At 41.1% G+C, this 10617-nt stretch overlaps 1 protein-coding gene across 1 annotated transcript in view; it reads right to left on the reverse strand.

Annotated features, from left to right (window-relative positions):
* The window catches only part of HEATR6 (HEAT repeat containing 6), a 32618-nt gene extending 22264 nt beyond the window's left edge, over positions 1-10354 (reverse strand). The window contains exons 1-7 of the mRNA NM_001191445.1: positions 10129-10354; positions 7578-7685; positions 4979-5119; positions 4397-4512; positions 3448-3562; positions 1882-1983; positions 697-834 (exon numbers count right to left, since the gene is read on the reverse strand). Coding sequence (NP_001178374.1) covers positions 697-834; positions 1882-1983; positions 3448-3562; positions 4397-4512; positions 4979-5119; positions 7578-7685; positions 10129-10347 — 939 coding nt within the window. The 5' untranslated portion in view covers positions 10348-10354. The remainder of the gene's footprint in view (positions 1-696; positions 835-1881; positions 1984-3447; positions 3563-4396; positions 4513-4978; positions 5120-7577; positions 7686-10128) is intronic.
* Positions 10355-10617: the final 263 nt, after the last annotated feature.

Raw genomic sequence — 10617 nt, forward strand, 5'->3', positions numbered from 1 at the left:
AAAGCACTCCTTACTCGTCTATTGGTTGCCCTGAATGTGCCCCTAGAATATGCTGTGGATATTCTGATGAAAGAAATCATAAGACTGCAATATGGTTGTTTGTTTATCCACCTTCACCTTTTCCCTCAAATTCCTAAAACCAGAGTCAATGTTCCTAATGCCTAGCACAATGTCTGGGATATAACAGGTGCTCAGTAAATGATGAGTAAGTCAATGAGTGAAATAATTTCGAATTATAAGCATTTCTCAGGTAATATACTTTTAGGTGCAATACCTAGGCCGTGTATCTGTATGGTACTCCAACAGAAACATGAGGGAGATGGCAGCTGTCTGGGAAGACCGAGAAATCTGACAGTGGCAACAGAGGCCTATAATGTTTTGCAACCAGACTTTTAGAGAAAACGTCTGCTGAGCTGTGGTCCAGAGCATTTGAGGGGTGAGGATGACTGGCTATGGGTATAAAGTGAATGCCCGTGTTTATAGCTGTTATACTGCCTGAACCACTTACAAGTATTAAGATGCTCTAACTGGTATTTTTAGCCATCTGATGAATTTAAACTTACTATGCTAAAAATCCTAAGCTGAAATAAAATTCAAGGTGAGCCTTGGCACAGCAGTGATGCAAATCATAGAAAACACACGGAGCAAGCAAGTGAAAACAGTCCATAGCTTAAATCTAAATAGACGTAAGTGTACCACAGCTGGGCGAGAAGTGCTGGACTCCGACTGCTGCGGCTGGATGGGCGGCCGTCCATCGTACTGAGGAAGCGGAGTTGGGTACAACACAGTGGGCATCTCTATGTTTAGTCCAGGGAGTCCGTGGAACATGGATTTCTAATAAAGATTAAGGAGACACACACACACAATGAATCATAAAACAAGGTTATTCACCATATTCTGAATCACACAGATGAACAAACTGATGTTTAAAAGCTTTACAAAGAAAACTAAAATGGGATACAAAACAGATTCCCTGAAGGATTAGGGCTTAAAGAAGAGTTTAATCTCATCTAGTCCAGAGAGATCTGGTTTGGCTAGGTTTAAGTTAAAATTTTATTTACTTATTACTTTTGCTTATTAATTTAAAAATTTTATCCAATCAGTTTTACCTAATTATTTTATCTGTGATTTTTTAAAACTCATCTCTCATATCCATATCCAAATCTAGCTCTCTATGTATTTGGAAGCAGGGGCGATGGCACAGGAAAAAAATCAAAATTTTAGTCATAATAAAGCAAAGTTACCATACGTGACTTTGATCTAAGACCACCACAAAGTTCTTACTATTTCCCAGTTGAAATGAAGACAGCTGGATCCTCAGAGAGGCTGACCTGACTTTCCCACTGACTGGCAGGCTCAGAAGCCAAAGGATGACCCCCTAATTATACATGTCTTCTTCTTTTTTTTTCGGCAGCACCTCACGGCATGTGGAATCTTAGTTTCCCAGCCAGGAATGGAATTCAGGCCCCCTCCATTGGAAATGTGGAGTCTTAACTGCTCTACTGCCAGGGAAGTCCCCCTAACAATACACATCTTGACTGGCCTGCCTACTACACGGGAGCTAAAGGCAAGGAGAATATCTGGTTCTTCTTCCAAGTCCACACAGATTCAAGACAAACTAAAATAATCTCAGATCATACCTCATTAACTAGTCCTGATAAAATTTTAGAATTCTGGTAAGTCTACTAAAGCAAGATTTATTCTTTTCGGTTCTTAATTTTAAGTATGTTTGAAAACGAACATTTTATTCTTCTCTCTTAAAATATGATATTCTAAAGCTAGCCTTGGAGTAAAGAGGTAAGCCGTCCTAATGCCTGAGGTGTCCACAGGAAAGACACTAACCACAGTGAGGACTTGGGGTTTAAAGAGGCAATGCCTTACCTTCAGCACAGCTAGAAGAGCTCCCAGTTCATCAGTCTGTGTCAGTTTCATCTTCCCACCATTTAGGAGAGACTGTATACCTTTTAAGGCATTTTGCAACAACTAGTGTGAGAAAAGAGAAAAAGTTAAAAAGTAAATGAAATTTGTTTGTCCAGGGATCAACTTTCTAGCACTTCGTAGGATGGAAAAAAAAGACCTTTAGGCGATTAAAAAAAAACAAACTTTAGATGTGGGACGGGGAGAGAAAAACAAAGATGAAGATCCAGAGGACAGAGCTGATGATCGACTACCAATTATTTTCTTGAAGAATAGAGTGCTTTTATTGAGTACGAGTGGTCTTTTTGTACATGTTCCTAAGCCAGCATATACTAATGGTGAGCAAGAAAAAAAAAAAAGATGTTTAGTGGGAAGAATATGATAGGAATAAAAATGTGGTGGCAGAGATCAGAAACAGGAAATCTCTTTTATCATGTAACCACAGGAGCTCTTTTATCTTATTTTTTTTTACAGCAGCTTTTAAAAGCAAAGGAATGCATGTGGGAACAGGATTCTGGAGGGCAATTCTGATCAGCATTAACTTTTTGGCCAGTAATCTCATTTATAGGATTCTGTACTTAAGAAAAACTCTCTACAGGGAAAGGATATGAACTGTAGCCTTGTGTAAAGTAGTAGAAATGCTGAAAAAAACTTTCATTTCCATCATTATGACAATGATTATTTAAGAAGCTAAACCTCTGCTACATATGAAACTTAACAATAACAGCAAGCACTTTCCCAAGCATTTTAAATGCTTTTAGATCATATATACCTCATAAGACCTCTACAAGGTAGTTATAACCTCTGTCCCATTCCAGAGATGAAGAACACATAGGCTCAAGATCTTGCCAAGGTCTCCCAGCCGTAGCAGTTGTAAAACATGAGGTATATCAAGAGGTACTAAGAAGATGTTCAAGATGTATTAACTTTAAAAAGGAGAGTTGCAAAACAGCACACTAAATATGATCCCATTTAAAAATTTAAAATATGCTCATTTTTTAGAAATACAGAAAAAGAAAACCTGGGGGCATGGAGAACAAATTGCTCCCAGTAGTTTTATCTAAGCAGACTTTATATAAGAAATTTTCACCACCTTTGATCTATAATTTTTGAAAAGTGTTACTGAATTTAAATCACATTAATAAACTATCATCTTTGCATCAGATTTTTTTAAAAAGAAATAAAATACTGCAGATTTTGTTGAAATCCACCCCTTTACCTTCCATCTAAAAGACAGTCACTAGTCTGAAACTGTACAGCTTTTAAAGTCAGGAGTGGAACAGTAGTTTTAAGAACTTAGAATTGCAAAACAAAAAACAATGGCAAAACAAAACAAACAAAAACATTTCTTGTGATTTAAATCTGAAAGATGATTTCAGTCTTTTTAGGTTATAATCATTCCCCTATGCATGTATCTCTAGACAAAACTAATACAAGCAACCAAATTAAACTCTTAATAGCAGCTTTCATTCCACTGCTGCTTCTAGACACATCGGTAACCGTCATAAGATTAGAGGTAGTCTCACCCACCATGCAGAACGTGATGTCATCCATGTCAGATGATTTTGGAGACTGTAAAGTTGTCAAGAAAACTTGGAAGCAGATATTTTGGTAGGGCTCCTCCAAGTACGGCTGTCCGGGCACACTAAAACACATACAGAGAAAGCAACTCAAAACGCAGTTGCCTTTGAAATAGGGCTTGCAAAAGAGTAACAGTACCATTGACTAATGGAATTGGGATATATCCTGAATCAAACTGTATCACAGAAGATTATGCACTTTGGTTAACTACTGCTGTGGACAGGCACAAGGCTGGAAGGAACAGGAAGAAGAATGGTTTCCTCAGGGAAACGTTACAGAAGTTGGTAGGGAAACAAATACACAGAAAGAGAAATCTTTTTTATTCTGCTTTTTGGTTCTTAGAGGGAAATAATACAGATGTCCAGCTAGAATCACACCGTTGGACCTGCCTCCTGAGCCACTGGACAATACGGCAATGTGGAAACAAGATATTACACATCCGTTCAAGCTTGGGTTGCTCACTTTCTATTGCATGAATCCAGAACTGGGCAGCTGGTATTGCTTCTATTTTCTTTGAATAAATTGGCCATGACAGATATATCTCACCAAAGCTTAAATTAGTATGAATATATCCTTCTAAAAGATTTAATACGGTTACAATTTATACCAACAGAAAAACAAAACCTCAACACACTGCACATATTATCACTTTCACCATATTTTAGAAATAAGGCCCTAGTCTATTTTTTCCTTTACTTCTTTATGAGCTTTCTTTACAAGCAATGTTAAAATTAAAAATAAACAACATAAGATGATCTTATTAGCAAAGAGCATGAGAAATGCAACATAAGATTATTTTTCTAAGTTGGCTCTGGCTTCAGACAGATTGAACCACCTACAAAAGGCCCATGAGAGGCCCTGTCTTATCACAGCTTGGGAAATGACTGAATCCACATACCTGAGACATAAGTTTGCCATACAATGCACTGCAGCTCTCCTAACTTCAGGGTCCGACTGAGCCAAGTCGCTCAACTTCATCAAGAGTCCACTCTTGCCAAGCAAGTCTGGAAGGTACTGAAACAAAATCACAGCCAATGTTGGCCGAAGGAAAGCTGCTAGGAAAATATTATTTTTTAAACAGATTTCTTTTTTTTTTCAACTAAAGGAAATTTAAGTACCAAGAGACTAGTTGCTAGGTAAATCCTTCAGATAGGCATACAAAAATATGCCAAAAAACATCAGTAAGGATCAGTACTCTCAGCCAAGCCTGCTGCTGAAGCTCTCTCATCTTGGCTTGGCTGAATACATGAAAGGTAATGATAATAACGACTGATATGTACCAAGTCCCAAGCACTTTACAAATGAGACTTCACCCCCAGAGGAACTATTTTACACATGAGGAAACAAGGCTCAGAGTGACTGAGTAAGGGTTACTCAAGGTCACACATTTAAGTAATGGCAGGAGAGAAATCTCAACACATGCCTGCGGGTTTAGAGCCTGTGTTCTCAACCTTCAAAGCAAAGACAGAACACAGTTTACCTTTTGACACTTTGAGCCATTGCAGTAAACCAGGGCTGCCAGAGCTTGGAGAATCTGCATGTGCGTCCAGGAACTGCACTGCTGAATAGCAGAAATAGTATATGCCAACAGAAAATCCAGGTTCTGCTCGTCAACAATCACCTATCGAGAGGGAAAAATAAATATGATCTAACTTTTAAAAAAATATTCCTTTTCAGACATGAATGCTCACCTGAATCAAGCTGTGTGTGAGAGAGTACGTGTGTGTCCATATTTTTTTGTCAAAAAGATCTGATCGAGAGAACCTTCTTCTTGCCCCAGTGTCTGCTCCCTTCTTTCCCTTTAATCCTTCCACTCCAAATAGAACCTGGCAAAGTCCTTGTAACTTTTTCTTGAACTAACCAGACAGTGGCAGTTGTAAATACACAGATGTTAAGTCTGATCCACTGAAAAGAAGTTTTTTAAATTTTATTTTTTTAATGTCTACAATGTTGTATTGGTTTCAACTATGTTTCTTTATACCTGGTAAATGCTTGACAAACACACTGTGACTAAATATGCCTGCTAAATAGCTATTATGTCTTTGCTATGATGTGGGGAATATAACAGGAAGAAATAGCATATTCCTGTCCTTAAGGAGTTTATGATTTTATTGGATAAAGTACACTAATCCAAGTATCAATTCATGGACAACTGAAATAAACTGTCTTCAAATGCCAGAAACTTGTTCAGGGCTATGGGTGCCATGCATGATCAGGAACTTTACTAACTGTCAGTGTTAAAAAGATGATATAGCTAAGAATGTAGGCTTCCCAGGTGGTGCTGCTGCTGGTGCTGCTAAGTCGCTTCAGTCGTGTCCAACTCTGTGCGACCCCATAGACGGCAGCCCACCAGGCTCCCCCGTCCCTGGGATTCTCCAGGCAAGAACAGGTGGTGCTAGTGGTAAAGAAACCAATTGCCAATGCAGGAGATACAAGAGACGCAGGTTCGATCCCTGGGTTGGGATCCCCTGGAGAAGGAAATGGCAAGCTGCTCCAGAATTCTTGTCTGGAGAATCCCACGGACAGAGGAGCCTGGCAGGCTATAATCCATAGGGTCACAGTCCATAGAGTCGGACATGACTGAAGTGGCTTATTAGCACACGTAGCTAAGGATAGCCAATGTTCAGACGCCACCACATTAGTCTGAAAAATTCTAAACTCTAAAACCGTCTTATTTCATTTAGGAAGTCACAAGTATCAGACACAGTTGGCCACCTGCAGCATTCATCTCCTCTTTCCTTGCTGGCAGAGGGCTGATCTTATTTGGATGTCCACCTTTCCCACATGAGACCTGAAGGTAAATCCCAATTCTGCTAAGACAGTGGTTTTCCATCAGTGGCGATTTTGTCCCCCAGGGAACACCTGGCACTGTCCTGTAGACACTTTTGACTGTCACAGCTGGAGGAATGCTACTGGCATCTGCTGAGTAGAGGCCAAGATGCCGCTAAACATCTTCCAATGCACAGGACAATCCCTAATAACCCAGATTTATCCAATCCAAAATATCAACAGTGCTGAAGATGAGAAACCCTGATAGAAGGGTTGAGCTGCATACTGTTAATCATTTAGGGAGCAGAAGTCCTCCAGGTGATTCTAATGAGCAGTCGAGGTTGAAATTCCTGGTTTAAGCCATTCACGGTAATTCCATTCCCTGATTAGACTGCTACAGAGGGGTCCTAATACCACCTAGGTCTCTCCAGCCTGGTATCAGGGAAAATTTGCTGGAGAGTCTAGGGGGTAAGCTTCCTCATTCTTAAATAAAAGAGAAAGAAAATAAATAGTTCTTTTGCTTCCGCTGGGTGTTATTTACTTATTTTCCATGGGATTCCTGGATTTTAGGCATCTTATGAGTGTGAGAGATGTTAGCTCAGGACAACCCATCCACTTAGCATGGCAGAACAGAAAGATGCCAGAAAGCTTCTTAATTATTAAATGCCCTTAAAGCTGCATTCCTTGGAGCGTGTGATGTAAGATAATTAAAAAAAAAATTATTTAGCTATTCTGGGTTGTCTCTTCTGTTTCTTGCAACCAGAAGCACCTCAGATGACTTAGTTGATAAGTTTTGTGCTAACTACATTCAAATACTCATGTAGTAGTTTACAGTAAGAGCCTCAATTTTTGAACTGTTCCTAAAAAGATATCAGGGATCTTTTTATCTAGGGCCCCACCCCAGCTAAGCAACTTCTTAGGTTAGATGACAAAAATGGTAGCTTTGGGAGAGGGAAAAAAATATTGATAGGAAAGAGGTTGGGGATATTTCAACTTATTCTTAGATATACGTTTAGTCAAATATTAATACATCTTTCCTGAAAAATTCTAAGGTCTGGGGGCTTGAATGATATTGGTTTCCTGAAACAAACAGACAGGAATCCCTCTGATGGACAAACTGGCAGAAAACTTTCTTTTTTTGGTCAGTTATATTTGTTTTGATATAATTCTTAGTAAGGCAATTGTTTCTCATATTTGCAAAGCTTTTGAAAAGACCAGGCTATCATTCCTAACACAGATGTAGTATCTCAAAGATAGTTACTTATTCTCAAAAGTCATGATCTGAATTCTAAAGTTACCTACAGGATTACCTGTAACGTGTTAAGTAAATGGTGGATAAGCTGAGACAATTTGCTGACAAGATGATTCTGATTAAGAGGCACGAGTCGGCACGCTTGGACAAGAAGAGTACTGACATCCTACAAAAAACAAACAAACAAAAAGAATGAAAAGGTGCTACACCTATTAGTCAAGGGAAGACCCGCCCCCAACAGCCAAATGAGAAACTAAAAGTGAACATTCACACTCAAAATGAGTTAAGATGAAAGCATAAACACAGCATGTGCTAAAAAAGGAGGAAAAGAATCAATGATTTTTATACAGTCAAGGACTCCACAGAGTCTCTACATATGTAGAGACAGTACAAATAAATAACCTAGTAAAGGATTCCAGAATAGCACACACCAAAATTAAAAATACCAAAGGTAAGCAAACTGAATTTGCAATGCCACTGGGAAAATCAGAAATCACACTTGCATAAATTTAATGCAGTTAGAAAATCTTTTTTTTTTTTTTTTTTAAAGGAAACTATCTGGAAATCACACCTCTCATTCATCTCTTGATGTTTATTGAACTAAAAGGCTCTGAGCACCTGCTTTGTGCCAGGTCTTTGGGCTCCAAATGTGAACGTATTCCTGAACCTCAAAGAGCTCACAATCTAGCGAGGGAGACAGAAATACTGCTCGCACATAATTAAAGTGAATTGGGTGCTGAAAGAATTAACTGCAAATTCTACTGGGAAACAGTAATTAGGGAAGTCCTGTAGAGACAATTTTTAAACAGAACCTAAAATGATCTGAAGGATGAGTACAACTGCCAGTCAAGGTTGTAGACGTCAAGGTCGTAGACAATGCAAGCAAAGGGAATAGAGTGGGCAGGTCTGGAACAAACACCAGTACCTGCCTGAGGAACGGCAAGTTTCAAATGACTGCACGCAACCCACAGAAGCAAGAGTGACAGAAGACTGGAAAGGCACAAATTATACAAATAAAGCAAAAGTCTCTGATTCCTCCCTTAATTCCACTCCGCTCCCTGGTGACACAAACTATTACTGCATTGTAAACTCTCCCATACATTGTTTTGAACTTTTTGCATCTATAAATGTATATTTATTTTCAAGCCCTCCGCCCCCTATAGTGGTCTCATACTGTAACTTTGCTTTGGCCAGTTACCAATATTCACCGAAGATCTTCCCAGGTCAGAGTTTCACTTTTCTAGTGAGATTCCTTTCCCACTAAAGAAAAGACCACTCCCACAGGAGAGCAAATAATGGTATGCAGAACGGCTGCAGACAGCAAGTTAGAGGAGACTGGTGAACAGTCCAGGAGAGTCATCTTGCCTCAGGCATTCGCAATGCAAATAGAGAGGAGGGGATGGAACTGAGAAACATTTCCTAGACAGATTCTGAAGAATCCAGATTGGAAGGATCTGTAAAGGAGGGTGAAGAACCAGTGTCTGCACCTGTGTCCTATGTGACTGGGCGCACTCTGTTTGTATGCGTTGAGGCATGTGACAGATTGGGGATGGAGTGGGTGTATGGAGATAAAGAACCAATTTTTGAGAACTGTCAAGTTTGAGATGCCTGTGAGCGCCAGAAGACAGCTTATGACTGGGTTTACAGAATTTAGTAAGTAAGTAGTATCCAAGGCCTGATGCGTGTGAATAATATATACAAAAAGTACTTCTAAACAGACAGAGAGGGTGAACTAGCACGGAGGAACAGAAAATGGCCAAAACTCATAGTTCTCATTCTAGTTCTGCCTTTTGCCAGCAATATTAGAGTGGACCCTTGTAAGCGTCCGTATGTTTATCAATAAAATAGACCTAATAACATCAAGGTGAAAGAGGAGAGTGAAAAAGTTGGCTTAAAGCTCAATTTTCAGAAAACTAAGATCATGGCATCTGGTCCCATCACTTCATGGGAAATAGATGGGGAAACAGTGGAAACAGTGTCAGACTTTACTTTTTGGGGCTCCAAAATCACTGCAGATGGTGACTGCAGCCATGAAATTAAAAGACGCTTACTCCTTGGAAGAAAAGTTATGACCAACCTAGATAGCGTATTGAAAAGCAGAGACATTACTTTGCCAACAAAGGTCCGTCTAGTCAAGACTATGGTTTTTCCAGTGGTCATGTATGGATGTGAGAGTTGGACTGTGAAGAAAAGAAAGCTGAGCGCCCAAGAATCGATGCTTTTGAACTGTGGTCGGATACGACTGAGCAACTGAACTGAACTGAATAACATCCAAGGTTCCAAAATCCCTGGAACTGTGCACGGTGAAGTGAAGAACGTGGTAGTAGGGAATTTTATACACACAGAGTTCCGGACGCGGGGAGCGGAGGGACGGGAAAGCGGCACCAGAGATGACACCTGCGATGTTATCAGAGCACAAGTCGGCAAGGTGGAATTTTAAAGAAGCGACTCTACCAGGCACCGCAGTGTCTTCCGGAAAGAGGAGGCTAGAGACTGCACCATGGTCGGAGGGGGCAAACTAAGCCTGCGACTAAGCATTGTGAAGCAAGGCTGGGAAAAGGCCACAGGCCGAGCTCCCTGAAGGGCGGGGCCCAGGCCAGCGGGCCTACCTCAGGGGCCACGCCGCAGCCCTCGCTGTAGGTCTCGGAGATGAGCTGGTCGAAGAGCAGGTGGATCTCCGTGCGGCCGGAACTGCTGTCATCCGGGCGAAGGGCGCAGAGCCTGGCCGACAAACAGCGAAACCCACGCCCCTGCTCGAAGGGTGGCTCCCCCGGCGTCTCTGGCGGCGGCCCGCCTGGCAGGGAACCCACGACTTGCGCCGCCGCCATCTTTCCTACGTAGGACAACAGACAAACACTTCCGGGGCAGCCCCCCGCCTCCACGCGCCAGTTCCGGAAATGCCTGTTTCGGGTCGGAACCTGAGGTGGGAAGGAGTTCTGAAACTACAGGCTCCCTCTTTGAAAACGTATCAGAAATTCTCTGGGAGACTGTTTCGGCGCCCGCCTCTCCTTGAACCCTGACTAAAAAGCGAGGACTGTTATTTGTGTCCCTACCCCCCGGAGGGTTTGTTATTGGGTAGGGCTGACAGTCCCGTTCCT

The sequence above is a fragment of the Bos taurus genome, chromosome 19, assembly GCF_002263795.3.
Source record: "Bos taurus isolate L1 Dominette 01449 registration number 42190680 breed Hereford chromosome 19, ARS-UCD2.0, whole genome shotgun sequence".
Lineage (NCBI taxonomy): Eukaryota > Metazoa > Chordata > Mammalia > Artiodactyla > Bovidae > Bos > Bos taurus.